Raw genomic sequence first — 15,064 nt, forward strand, 5'->3', positions numbered from 1 at the left:
ACTTCGTATTGAAAAGCGAAGTCATAGTACAAATTCAATTTGTTTTGATGATCTTCAGGTCGTCCACTGAATGTGGACGGGAGGGGAGTCGTCATCTTCCTCACCATATACATTGCTATATGGACACGGAGTAAGGTCTGGAGTGTAGGCTCTGCCATCTGAGGGAGGAGAAATATAGATACACAGAATTTTATTATCAATTTTTTTATAGCATATTCCTTTATTTAACTATTCCTTTTTCATGAGTAGGGAGAAATATCTGTCACCTTTTCAGTGTAGTAGTATGAATCTCTTGAGCGTCAGTAGCAATTTGCCTCATGTTGTGTGCTGAGAGAGTGGATGTATCGCTGAACTCTGAAATTGAATGAACCGACAAGTGTTCCTGGGGACAGTTCATAGGACCGAAGATGTTCCACGTAGCAGGACTCATACTTTCTACACAGAAAGGAAACATTATTATTCAAAGGGACGATCTGTTCAATTCTGCCAAACTGAGGGAGTCCTCCATCCATTCCCACTGACACAAACATGCCAATGGCATAATCAGTGCTATATCCATAGTGACTTTTGATGTGCAGTAAACAGTGTTGCTTTCTGTCTGTCGTTCAATGTAGTCCTTAGCTACTTCGGAAACAAGGACAGAGGTGACACTTGATGTCTGTGTATGTGGTTTGAAGAATGATGGTGCATTGAGGTAATAGGCCATCATGTGTTGGTGCCTGGTTGACAGAGTTTTCAGGACATTCTTGATGTTCTGAGTGTCATGCACAACCCTGTGTTGACCCTCAAACCTCATGGCCCAAAGGTGTACAAGAGGCCCATAACACTTGATAATGCTCAACATAATGGTGCGTGGGTCGAAGTCTAAACCCAGGAAAGACCTCTTGCACAGTCTGTCTATGATCACTGATTTTAGATTGCAAATACTATACAGTTTCAGCTCTAAATGTTGGTGACAACACAAGCTCAGTGACATTTTTCAAATCCATTAACACTGCCCACGCTCCATCTCCCTCTGGCACATCACTACCAACCACTAAAGGAAGCAGTCTGAGCAATGTTGCATTTTCATGCCCATTTCCACAGGTTGTGCCTTTGGTTGCAAATGTCTCTGGGATTGGATGTGGTCTGTTTACTTTGTCTGCGTACTGATATGGGAATGAAGCCATTTTCTGGTTTAAATACTCAAGAGTGAAATACTTCAGGCGTATCATTGCGCTGATTCAAAGGGCCAACTCAACAGGAACAATACCTTTGAGCAGATCATGCAGTTTATCAGGTGGGAAACCAGTAATTGCATGAAAATATTGCAAGGTCTGGCTCAAAACTCAGTCACGCCTCACACCATACTGACTCTGACCATTCCCATTCACAACATCTTACACGTTAAGGTCATGGCTGGCTCTTGTTCTGATACTAAATTCTCCCTCACCAACTTCATGGGTTTGAAATTGGTCTCGAGTGGCTGTACAGTAAAGGCTGCAAGATTATCAGCCGCAACACACAGGACAATGCCCTGGACACACTGACCGATGGACTCAATGAAAACACCATCCTGTTCTAGAGTGTGAATGTCTTGGAACAAAGAGCCTAACACACTTTCATAACCACACCTATGGGGATCAGGCACCTAACATAGTACTGCCAGCTGAATCATTTGCAAAGCTGATCTGTATATACTTGGCAGATTGGTAAGCACCCAGTATACTGCACAGAGTTTTATGTATTTTCCTGGATGTGCCTAGGGGATTTGCTCATTTTAAGTCATCAGTATACAAAAGCTATGACAATTTAAGTTCTCCTGCTGATTACAATTAAATCTCCTGAAAACATGAGCTATCTCTATGGGACATGTAATGACCTGGCTGAGCAACATTAGATTGTTGGATTTTATTCATTATATCAGCATGTTAAAACACTTCCTGAAGCATTTGAAGAAGAGGAATATACACTGCGGGTTGTCCAGGAGGCTCTATTACATACTGCACTGGCAAGGCTAAAGGGTAGTTCTTTTTCCTGCGCTTAGAAGTTGACATCACTGCACCTTTTGCAGTGGCACCGGCAAAAACATTGGTGTGTTCATTTTCCGGTGATACATATTGTATTACTTCTATGACCAGAGGTTGAAAGAGAGAAATGAAATGCCCTCCTGTGCCTAACTATTTATTGTGATGAGTAGTCAGAAACATAGAGAACACGTTGCATTTTTAAGAATAGAGAGGCCATCTTTGTATTTAACTGAGCTCTCAACTCGTTTGTGTCAAACTGACACTCAGAAGGGGGTCAAAAGTGTCTGCACTCTGAGTGGGACACTCTTCATCAGGGTGAACTGAACTAGTGACCGGGAGACTTTCCACAATTAAAGCATCTTCACAGAAGTCGGAACTAACAGCAACTGCATGTTTCCTACTCTTGTGGGCATTAAATGGGTATACAAATTAGTGCGAGAATCACAATTCTTAAATGGGCATGTTATAGCTTTTTAAATGTCCCCTTAAATGACGTAAGAGTGTTAGCTCTGAGAAGGGTTGTTTGAATCCACACATAGGACAGATAAAATATACACATTTTCCTTGAACTACATCTCTGTCACGTTCTGACCATAGTTGTTTTGTGTTTTCCTTGTTTTAGTGTTGGTCAGGACGTGAGCTGGGTGGGCATTCTATGTTGGATGTCTAGTTTGTCTGTTTCTGTGTTTGGCCTGATATGGTTCTCAATCAGAGGCAGGTGTTAGTCGTTGTCTCTGATTGGGAACCATATTTAGGTAGCCTGTTTTGTCATTGTGGGTTGTGAGTGATTGTCTATGTGTAGTGTTTGTGGCAGCACATTTCGAATATAGCTTCACGGTTGTTGTTAATTTATTGTTTTGTTCACTTTACTTTGTGTTTTCGTCAGCCATTAAAATGATGCATTCACACCACGCTGCGCTTTGGTCCGCTTCTAACGACGATCGTGACAGAATCACCCACCACAACAGGACCAAGCAGCATGGTCACAGGCAGCGGCAGCAGGAGCAGCGCAAGGAGGAATGGACATGGGAGGACGAGTTGGACGGTAAAGGACCCTGGGCACAGCCAGGAGAATATCGCCGCCCCAAAGAAGAGCTGGAGGCAGCGAAGGCAGAGAGGCGCTGGTATGAGGAGGCAGCACGGCGGCGCGGATGGAAGCCCGAGAGTCAGCCCCAAAAATGTATTTGGGGTGGGGCACACAGGAAGTGTGGCGAAGCCAGGTAGGAGATCTGTGCCAACTTTCTGTGCTTACCGGAGGGCGAGAGAGACTGGGCAGGCACCGCGTTATGCTGTGGAGCGCACTGTGTCCCCAGTGCGGGTGCATAGCCCGGTGCGGTACATATCAGCTCCTCGTATCGGCCGGGCTAGAGTGGGCATCGAGCCAGGTGCCATGAAGCCGGCTCTACGCATCTGGTCTCCAGTGCGCCTCCTTGGGCCAGCGTACATGGCGCCAGCCTTACGCATGTTGTCCCCGGTTCACCAGCACAGCCCAGTGCGGGCTATTCCACCTCGCCGCACTGGCAGGTTGACCGGGAGCATTCAACCAGGTAAGGTTGGGCAGACTCGGTGCTCAAGAGCTCCAGTGCGCCTACACGGTCCGGTCTATCCAGTACCACCTTCACGCACCAGCCCTCCGGTGGCAGCCCCCGCACCAGGCTGTCTCTCCATTTCAGCCCTACAGGCGCCTGTCCAGCTCTGCTAGAGCCCTCCTCCTCTCCAGCGCTGCCAGAGTCCTCCTCCTCTCCAGAGCCGCTAGAGTCTCCCGTCTGTCCAGAGCCGCTAGAGTCTCCCGTCTGTCCAGAGCCGCTAGAGTCTCCCGTCTGTCCAGAGCCGCTAGAGTCTCCCGTCTGTCCAGAGCCGCTAGAGTCTCCCGTCTGTCCAGAGCCGCTAGAGTCTCCCGTCTGTCCAGAGCCGCTAGAGTCTCCCGTCTGTCCAGAGCCGCTAGAGTCTCCAGTCCGCAAGGAGCCGCCAGAGCCGCCAGTCCGCAAGGAGCCGCCAGAGCCGCCAGTTTGCAAGGAGCCGCCAGAGCCGCCAGTCTGCAAGGAGCCGCCAGAGCCGCCAGTCTGCAAGGAGCCGCCAGAGCCGCCAGTCTGCCAGGATCCTCCAGAGCCGCCAGTCTGCCAGGATCCTCCAGAGCCGCCAGTCTTCCAGAGTCCGCCAGAGCCGCCAGTCTTCCAGAGTCCGCCAGAGCCGCCAGTCTTCCAGGATCCGCCAGAGCCGCCATTCAGCCAGGATCCGCCAGAGCCGCCAGTCAGCCAGGATCCGCCAGAGCCGCCAGTCAGCCAGGAGCTGCCAGAGTCGTCAGTCAGCCAGAAGCTGCCAGGGCCTTCAACCAGCCTGTGCTACCCCTCAGTCCTAAGCTCCCCCTCAATCCTGAGCTACCTCAGTCCCGAGCTGCCCCTCAGTCCGGAGCTGCCCCTCAGTCCAGTGGGGCCCTTTGTTAGGGTTCCTAGGCCAAGGTCGGCGGGCGAGGGTCGCCACTCAAAGGACGCTAAGGAGATGGACAAAGATAATGATGGAGTGGGGTCCACGTCCAGCGCCAGAGCCGCCACCGTGGACAGATGCCCACCCAGACCCTCCCCTATAGGTTTAGGTTGTGCGGTCGGAGTCCACACCTTGGGGGAGGGGTACTGTCACGTTCTGACCATAGTTCTTTGTGTTTTCCTTGTTTTAGTGTTGGTCAGGACGTGAGCTGGGTGGGCATTCTATGTTGGATGTCTAGTTTGTCTGTTGATGTGTTTGGCCCGATATGGTTCTCAATCAGAGGCAGGTGTTAGTCGTTGTCTCTGATTGGGAACCATATTTAGGTAGCCTGTTTTGTTATTGTGGGTTGTGGGTGATTGTCTATGTGTAGTGTTTGTGTCAGCACATTTCGTTCGAATATAGCTTCACGGTCGTTGTTCTTTTATTGTTTTGTTCACTTTACTTTGTGTTTTCGTCATCCATTAAAATGATGCATTCACACCACGCTGCGCTTTGGTCCGCTTCTTACGACGATTGTGACAATCTCTCGATGTCACGTGATGGAATCAAGATAAATACATTTTCAGTGCATTGATGGATTGAAATGTGCACAGGCAATCATGATAAAGACAAGGCAGTGGGCTTATTATTGAGTTAAAGCTGCGCTTCAAATAGTAGTGTTTAAGTAATTTAGCTCTGATATCAAAGGAGGCAGCACACAGCTTTTCACTCCATTGAATAAAAAAATCTGAAAGACAAACTAAAATGGTGTTCATTCCTTAAGTCACTTAGATGTATCTAAATAGACTCCTGTTTAGGCTATTTCCTAAATCTTATGGCATCACAGGACAGACATTCATGGATACTCAAATGGTACAGCCTTCCATTGAGACTTACCTTAAAGCACAGCATTAATGAAATGATCTGGGCTTGAGTCATTGATAAGTCATTGTCTCAATGCAGCCTTCTAATGCTGTGAAAGGATGCAGGAACCCAAATGATTTGGGTTGATCCCATCCTCCTTATAATACGAGCTTTGTTTGCAGAAGATATCAAAATGTCCAATAAATGTTACACCCACAGAGCTGCAATAGTCTCGTAGCCAGTGATGGAGGGCTAAATGTCTGCTGAACTGTTCAATGCCAAGATTTAGGGAGGGCAGAGGGCCAGATATTATTGGGTGTTTGTTGGTGTCAAGTAGTGACCAAATCAGTTCTTTAAAATCCATCTTCAGCTGTTTTGAGCTGCCTTTCAAAATGTCATTGAATCCCACATGAACTATGATAAACTCAATTTCCTGATGCTGGTTTACACGTCGCCAGGGCTGTAGTAGAGCGGGTCGAGAGCTTCAAGTTTCTTGGTGTCCAAATCACAAAAACACAGTCATGAAGAGGGCATGACAATGCCTATTCCCCTTCAGGAGGCTGAAAAGATTTGGCATGTGACCTCAGATCCTCAAAAAGTTATACAGCTGCACCATCGAGAGGATCCTGACTGGTTGCATCACCGCTTGGTATGGCCTCCGACTGCAAGGTGGTACAGAGGGTAATGCATACGGCTCAGTATATCACTGGGGCTGAGCTTTCTGCCACCCAGGACCTCTATACCGGGCGGTATCAGAGGAAGGCCCTAAAAAAACGTTCAAAGACTCCATTCACCCAAGTCATAGACTGTTCTCTCTGCTACCACACGGCAAGCGATACCAGAGCGCCAAGTCTGGGACCAAAAGGCTCCTTAACAGCTTCAACCCCTAAGCCATAAGACTGCTGAACAGTTAATCAAAAGGATACCCAGACTATTTGCATTGACCCTCTCATTGTACTCTCTGTTTATTATCTATGCAAAGGCACTTTACCCCTACCTACATGTACATATTACCTCAATTACTTTGACAACCCTGTACCTCTGCAGATTAACTTGGTGCAGGTACCCCTTGTATATAGCCTGGTTACTGTCATTGTCTTGTGTTACTATTTTTCCTTTAGTTTATTTAGCACATTTTTTATTACTTTTAAAAAAACTCTACATTTTTGGTTTAGGGCTCATAACTTAGCATTTCACGGCAAGGTCTCCCTCCACCTGTTCTATTGCATGTGACAAATACAATTTGATTTCAACTTGTGATCAGACCAGCTCAGTTCACAGACGAAAAGTTTCAGACATAGTTGTTGCAATACCATTTCTGGCCTACAGGCGTCACCCATGTCTCGGGGACTGGGGCCCCGTACCCTATGCTGTGTGCTCTGAAGGATAGGAGGCCCATTTAATTGAGAGGGTACCCAAAGAAAATGTTGGCACTGTCAGAGGTTACAGATAGAGAAGGTGAATTTCTGTCCTGTATATATGAAACTTAATGTCACCAATTCGAATAGGTATAATGGAGGAAAGGGGAGTTTAGCTTCTCTTCATGTTTTTATGTGAAAATCTTCTTCCTCACTCTCACGTTTTCATCGTTGTCACTTTCCAGGAGACTACAGGTAGCCTACGCCCAGTCCGCACTGGCAGAGAATTCCACGACAAAGACAAAGGAATACAAATAGGCTACCCATAGTGGGGAGTGGGCGGATTGCTAGGAAGTCAAATTACAATGAGTGAAGTCAAATTCGGAGAGAAGGAGAGTCAACCGAAGAGTGGGAGAGAAAGAGTACACGAAAAAACGTTTACGTTTATGCCGTGTCAGTAAAGACTCGTAAGAAGACGGTATCGTTTTGATATAAGATACTAGTGTTTTGTTTTAGGAGGGGAAGAGAAGAAATAGAAGGACGTGACATTTTAAAAATAGTTTTCTACAGCTAGAAACTTTCTCTCAGCGTTCTGTACTACAGACTGTGGTTTATTTTTTGAGAAAGAAAGACAACTGAAGTAAGTGTTCTTTTTTAAAATTGGAAACGTAAACATATTTTAGTTGACTTTATATGTAAAATCGACAGTAAACGCGACAAATAAAAGCTAGAAAATGTGCCGAAATGCCACAAGCACCGGCCTCACTTCTCACACACGTGGCACGAGACTTCTAACTAGCTATTTCATTACGTTACATTTTGGTTTAGCTGAAGCGTCTGAATAGCGTTTTAGCAATTTCTTCCAGACGTAGATAGCTATATGTGCTTGTTAATTCGTTATTAAAATGACAAAAGTCGATTTGTTATGTTATGATATTTGCTTGTTATCTTCGGATGACAATAATGCCTATTAATTAGGCCAACGTAGCTAGCTAGCGAGCTTGTTAGCTGAGCTGACATTATTAACCAGGTTAGCTAACGTTACTATTTTGGAAGTGACTGTAGTTAACTGAGCCGGGTAACGTAACCAACCTAGATACTTCAGTCCACATTTGGCAAACCGGTCAATGTCAATATTTTGGCATTGGAACTAGCTGGCTAACTGCTGCTAGCTAATGTGATGGAGATGTGTAAAAATAACCTTGGTTATTTGAACTTATATAGATAGATAGTATCAGTCAAAAGTTTGGACACCTACTTATTCAATGATTTTTCTTTCTTTATTTTGTACTAATTTTATGCATTGTAGAATAGTAGTGAATACATCAATAGTAGTGAAGACATCAAAACTATGAAATAACACATGGAATCATGTAGTAACCAAAAAAGTGTTAAACAAATAAAAACATTTTTTTTATATTTTAGATCCATCAAAGTAGCCACCCTTTTCCTTGATGACAGCTTTGCAAACTCTTGGCATTCTCTCAACCAGCTTCATGAGGATTGCTTTTCCAACAGCCTTGAAAGAGTTCCCACATATGCTGAGCGCTTGTCTGTTACTTGAACTCCGTGAAGCATTTATTTGGGCTGCAATCTGAGGTGCAGTTAACTCTAATGAACTTAAACCTGCGGCAGAGGTAATTCTGGGTCTTCCTTTCCTGTAGCGGTCCTCATGAGAGCCAGCTTCATCATAGCGCTTGATGGTTTTTGCGACTGCACTTGAAGACACTTTAAGATTTCTTAACATTTTCCGCATTGTCTTAAAATAATGGACTGTCATTTCTCTTGCCATAATATGAACTTGGTCTTTTACCAAATAGGGCAATCTTCTGTATACCACCCCTACCATGTCACAACACAACTGATTGGCTCAAATGCATTAAGAAGGAAAGAAATACTACACATGAACTTTTAACAAGGTACACCTGTTAAATTGAAATGCATTCCAGGTGACTACCTCATGAAGCTGGTTGAGAGAATGCCAAGAGTGTGCAAAGCTGTCATCAAGGCAAAGGGTGGCTCCATTGAACAGTCTATGACTGGGGTGGCTGGGATCTTTGACAATTTTTAGGGCCTTCCTCTGACACCGCCTGATGTAGAGGTCCTGGATGGCAGGCAGCTTAGCCCCAGTGATGTACTGGGCCGTACGCACTGCCCTCTGTAGTGCCTTGCGGTCGGAGGCCGAGCAATTGCCGTACAAGGCAGTGATGCTCTCGATGTTGCAGCTGTAGAACCTTTTGAGGATCGGTGATCAGGCCTACCAATGTTGTGACGTCTGCAAACTTAATGATGGTGTTGCATGGCCAGGCACGACTTCAGTCGTGGGTGAACCGGGAGTACAGGAGGAAATGTGTTATTTCATAGTTTTCATGTCTTCACTATTATTCTACAATGTAGAAAATACAAATAAAAGTACAAATACAAAGTAAAAATAAAAACCATTGAATGAGCAGGTATGTCCAAACTTTTTTGATTAATCGGAATGGCCGATTTCAAGTTTTCATAACAATCAGAAATCGGTATTTTTGGGCGGCAATTTTATTTACATTTTTAAAATTTAAAATTTTATTTACAACTTTATTTAATCTTTATTTAACTAGGCAAGTCATTTAAGAACACATTCTTATTTTCAATGACGGCTTAGGAGCGGTTGGTTAACTGCCTCGTTCAGGGGCAGAAAGACAGATTTTCACCTTGTCAGCTCGGGGGATCCAATCTTGCAACCTTACAGTTAACAAGTCCAACGCAATAACCACCTGCCTCTCTCGTTGCACTCCACAAGGAGACTGCCTGTTAGGCAGTAAGCCAAGGTAAGTTGCTAGCTAGCATTAAACTTATCTTATAAAAAACAATCAATCATAATCACTAGTTAACTACACGTGGTTGATGATATTACTAGATATTATCTTGCGTGTCCTGTGTTGCATATAATCTGACTGAGCATATAATGTGATTGAGCATACAAGTATCTAAGTATCTGACTGAGCAGTGGTAGGCAGAAGCAGGCACGTAAACATTCATTCAAACAGCACTTTCATGCGTTTTGCCAGCAGCTCTTCGTTGTGTGTCAAGCATTGCGCTGTTTATGACTTCAAACCTATCAACTCCCGAGATGAGGCTGGTGTGACCGAAGTGAAATGGCTGGCTAGTTAGCGCGCACTAATAGCGTTTCAAACTTCACTCGCTCTGAGCCTTGGGGTGGTTGTTTCCCTTGCTCTGCATAGGTAACGCTGCTTCGATGTGGTGGCTGTTGTCGTTGTGTTGCTGGTTCGAGCCCAGGGAGGAGCGAGGAGAGGGACGGAAGCTATTTTGTTACACTGGCAATACTAAAGTGCCTATAAGAACATCCAATCGTCAAAGGTTAATGAAATACAAATGGTATAGAGGGAAATAGTCCTATAATAACTACAACCTAAAACGTCTTACCTGGGAATATTGAAGACTCATGTTAAAAGGAACCACCAGCTTTCATATGTTCTGAGCAAGGAACTGAAACGTTAGCTTTCTTACATGGCACATATTGCACTTTTACGTTCTTCTCCAACACTTTGTTTTTGCATTATTTAAAACAAATTGAACATGTTTCGTTATCTACTTGAGGATACATTTATTTTATTGATGTATTATATTAAGTTAAAATAAGTGTTCATTCAGTATTGTTGTAATTGTCATTATTACAAAGAAGAAATTTTAATCGGTATCGGCTTTTTTGGTCCTCCATTAATCGGTATCGGCGTTGAAAAATCATAATCGGTCGACCTCTAGTGTGTGTGTGTGTGTGTGTGTGTGTGTGTGTGTGTGTGTGGGTCCTAAATTTGAGGACATGGGGTCAGCAAGAATGAACTTCACTTCCTTCCTAACATAGCGAAGACCCACTACCACCACACAGAGTTGGTAACCAGAGACAAGTTTGAGGTTAGGCCCGTAGAGGGACAGCTGTGAGCGAGTCACTGATCACACACTATTGGCGGGTTTGTGTTTTTTAGACACCATTGGGAACAGAAGTCCCGTGCTGTGTGTTGTTTATTGAATGAGAACATGAAAGTGAATTGTTTTCCCTGACGTCTTGTCCTGTTGTCCAGCCCATGAGGTTGGTAAACCCCACTGGTCAAGGTCAGATTCAGAATGATCCCTTAGGGAGAGAGAGAGTGGAGAGAATTAGTTTTAAAAACCGTGTAATAATAACCATGTCATAAGTATTTCTAATAGGCTTCCACACATTTTCAAACCCCTAACCTACACAGCCTTATCCATAGCTGAGTAAATATCAAGTAGAAGTTTGTTACATCATGTTGCATCATTCACCTGTATCCTAGCTAGGCAAAAGGTGTACAGTCGTCTGCGATACAGGCACTGCAGGAAATAATGTGGGTTTGTGGTCTGCTCTTTCTCCAACAGACACAAACATTACACACTTCGCTGTGATATGATAGGGGTTGACAGGTGTTTGTTAACTGTAAATGACCTTGTTTCTTTGTGCTTCTACTTGTTTGCAAGCCTCTGTAGTGCGTATTCACCTCAGTTCCCAGGACTGTGCTAATGGACGAGTCGTTCAGTTGGGTGTAACCCTGTCTTTCCGTCTAGTGTTGGGGTTCAGTCTCTCGCTCTGTCAGAGATTTGTTGAATGGTGAATGTTGAATCATTGAAAAACAAATACAAGGGGATGGAATGTAGATGTTTTATTTTTGAGTAGTGCACCAAAAATAACATGTCCACATTTCTTACACTGGTACAGTCACCCTTCTACACTCCCCTCTTTATTACAAACAACTATTTACCCACTCAAGGCCAAGAGGAAGTAAGGAGTGATAACAGCACAAGTAGGGAGGAAAAGAGGCAGGACATCTTGTGATGTGAGAGAACCCACAAATGCTGATGCTGCAGATACTCAACTAGTCTAAAGAAGGACTGTTTTATTGCTTCTTTAATCAGCACAACCGTTTTCAGCTGTGCTAACATAATTGCAAAAGGGTTTTCTAATGATCCTTTTGAAATGATAAACTTGGATTAGCTAACACAACGTGCCATTGGAACACAGGAGTGATGTTTGCTGATAATGGGCCTCTATACGCCTATGTAGATAATCCATTTATTTTTATTTTTTTCCCTTTTCCAGCTACAATAGTCATTTACAACATTAACAATGTCTCCACTGTATTTTTTATCAGTTTGATATTTTAATGGAGAAAAAAAGTGCCTTTCTTTCAAGAAGAAGGACATTTCTAAGTGACCCTGAACTTTTGAACGGTTGTGTACGTTGCTAAGTGCCTGTGAAGATGTTCCTCATTGTTGAGAGGGTAAAGAGAGTCATGTGTGATTGTGTGTCCAGCATGGGGTGTCAGTTACAAGAGAGATTGCCCTCTTCAGATACTTTCTTGGGACAAAGGATTGAGCTGTTCTATGCTTAATCACATTACACACAGTCACACACACACACATTCTCTTATCTCCCCCCGACACACACCACCCATTTTTTTTTCTCACAGCTATCTCTCAATAAAACACATGCTCTCGGTCTGTCCTTAATTAAGACACACATGCACAGTTTTGTATTGCTCTCCTTGTGGGGACCAAATAATTGATTTCCATCCAAAATACTATTTTCCCTAACCCTAAATCTAACCCTGAACCATAACCCTAAAACTAGCTATCCCTAAACTTAATTCTAACCCTAATTGTAAACCAAACATAAAATAGCATTTTGCCTCGTGGGGACCGGCAAAATGGCCCTACTTGCCAAATGTTCATTTTTTGCTGTCCTTGTGAGGACTTCTGGTACCCACAAGGATAGTTAAACAAAAACACGTGCACACACACCGGACTCCCTCATAAATTATGTTGAATGGGTTTCCTGTTCACATCTGTCCAACCCCCACTTAGGCAAACTCAAGACCACTTTCACTGACTGGATCCTAGTCAGTGTCCACTTGTCAAAGTGACATACTGGCCTATAGCTGGAAATGTGTAGTCTAATACTGTACTGTTGGCTGTAACATCTACATGAATCTCTCTCTCGCTAGCAGCAGCAGCAATGGCGCCCTCTCTCCTCCAGGCCTATAGGAGGCGCTGGTGGATGGCTATGACGGCGGTGTTGGAGAACCTTCTGTGTTCTGCCGTGCTGCTGGGATGGGGCTCACTCCTCCTCATGCTGAAGGGCGAGGGCTTCTACTCACACCTCTGCTCAGGTAGAACACACACACAGAGGAGGAAGACAGTTTCAAGCTGTCTCTCATGCACACACTATTCCTCAGCATACATTATATGTTATCAAGGATGAGGGGTCACCTCTCCCACTCCCCCTTTCTCTCCCATAGAGAATGACACGAATGCCCACGTGCTGGCGCTGGGCAACAAGTCGTCCTGGGAGAGTGGTATCTGGGTGAGCTGTGTGGACCAGGAGGAGATGCTCAACCTGGGCTTCACCATCGGCTCCTTCCTCCTCAGCGCTGCCACCCTGCCCCTGGGCATCCTCATGGACAAGTACGGCCCGCGTCCACTACGCCTTCTCGGCAGGTAATAATAGAACATTAACTAGTGGTGGGCACGAATAGCGATAATTCGGTATGGTTTCGATATCGTTTGATATGGATATGAGCAAGGTATAGCTTGATATGGGTTTTGTAACCTACACTATTATGTAAAAGAGCATACGTTACTGTTGGGGGCGGTAGCCTTGAGAGTTAGCTGGAGAGTTAACGGCTTCAATATCCTTTATACCATCAACTGCCGTTGTGCCGTTGAGCAAGGCACTATACCACTAAGTGCTCCAGGACCGCTGCTAGGCAATAAAGCAAAAATGTTATTGAATGGTATTGTCCCTGCTAACACAAGACCCTCTCACGAGTTCTGAACTTAGCATACTTAAAGGAAAATGTTTCTTTAGTCCATTGTTGATATAGTCCAAAAATGTGTTGCATGTCAGCAATCAAGTTTTCAAGCATTTTGAAAGTTAAACATCTTAAACTTGATTGCTGACATGCAAAACATTTTGGGACTATATCAACAATGGATGAATGAGGGGCCTCCCAGGTGGCGCAGTGGTTAAGGGCACTGTACTGCAGGCTCTGTCGTAACCGGCCGCGACCAGGAGGTCTGTGGGGCGACGCATTGGCCTAGCGTCGTCCGGGTTAGGGAGGGCTTGGCCGGTAGGGATGTCCTTGTCTCATTGCGCACCAGTGACTCCTGTGGCGGGCCGGGCGCAGTGCGCGCTAACCAAGGTTGCCAGGTGCACGGTGTTTCCTCCGACACATTGGTGTGGCTGGCTTCCGGGTTGGATGCGCTGTGTTAAGAAGCAGTGCGGCTTGGTTGGGTTGTGTATCAGAGGACGCATGACTTTCAACCTTCGTCTCTCCCGAGCCCGTACGGGAGTTGTAGCGACGAGACAAGATAGTAGCTACTAAAAAACAATTGGATACCACGAAATTGGGGAGATAAAGGGGTAAAATAAATAAAAAACAGTGGATGAATGAAACATGCCAAAAGAGTTTTTGGTTGGAATTTTCCTTTAACTGCCTGCTGATTGCCATCATCGGGCTTCCCATTGTATTCAAACTGATTGAGTATGTTAAGCCCTCCCCAGTACATTCACCCCTGGCCCAATGATTCAGAGTGTTTTAATTGTCACATGTACAGGGTTGCAGGTGTGATTGCAGGGTACAGTGAACATTTTGGGCTTGGAGCTCCAACATGCAGGACTAAGTGAAGAAAAATAATGACAGTGGTAATAAAAACAATTGAAATAGCACTATATAATAACAACTGTGGCAGTGATGAATAAATCATGTCCAATGGGGTGGAGGCAGAGTAAAGATTGAGGGGATGCGGTGGAATGACCATAGGGGGAGCAGCAGCATGACCATTGAGTGAAATAAAAACAAAAAAGTAAAAATATACAAGCAAACAACTGCAACAGTGATGAATGTCGTTGGGGTGGGGCCAGATTAAAGTCTGCTGGGGGGTGGGGCAGCAGGAGAAGGAATGTCCATGGGGGAGTAGCAGGTAAGGTAATGTCAGAGTTGAGCGTGTGTGGGGGGATGTCCATGGGGGGGGAGTAGCGGAGGTAATGGCCATAAGGGGGAGTAGGTAGCTGACTAGTGGTGGCTATCCAGCAGCCTGATGGTCTGAGGCTAGATGATCATCTTGGCCTTCCTGCGACACCTGGTGTTGTAGGTGTCTTGTAGGTCAGGCAGTGTGTACCCAATGCACATATCACCCTCTGAAGAGCCTTGTGGTCCGTGGCGTTAAGAGTTGCTGTGATGCAGCCCGACAGTATGCTCTCGATGGGGCTCTTGTTGAACACCGTGAGATCCCTCTGGAACATGCCGAATTTCTTCAGCATCCTGAGGTTGAAGAGCCGCCGCCGCCTTCACT

The 15,064-nt window shown here is 45.0% G+C and overlaps 1 protein-coding gene across 1 annotated transcript in view; it reads left to right on the top strand.

Moving 5' to 3' along the window:
* The first annotated feature begins 6,863 nt into the window (after window positions 1–6,863).
* The window catches only part of LOC135545902 (large neutral amino acids transporter small subunit 3-like), a 32,488-nt gene continuing 24,287 nt past the window's right edge, over window positions 6,864–15,064 (top strand). The window contains exons 1-3 of the mRNA XM_064973870.1: window positions 6,864–7,334; window positions 12,715–12,879; window positions 13,009–13,207. Of these exons, the coding sequence (XP_064829942.1) occupies window positions 12,726–12,879; window positions 13,009–13,207 (353 nt within the window). The 5' untranslated portion in view covers window positions 6,864–7,334; window positions 12,715–12,725. The remainder of the gene's footprint in view (window positions 7,335–12,714; window positions 12,880–13,008; window positions 13,208–15,064) is intronic.

The sequence above is a fragment of the Oncorhynchus masou genome, chromosome 9, assembly GCF_036934945.1.
Source record: "Oncorhynchus masou masou isolate Uvic2021 chromosome 9, UVic_Omas_1.1, whole genome shotgun sequence".
Taxonomy (NCBI): Eukaryota; Metazoa; Chordata; class Actinopteri; order Salmoniformes; family Salmonidae; genus Oncorhynchus; species Oncorhynchus masou.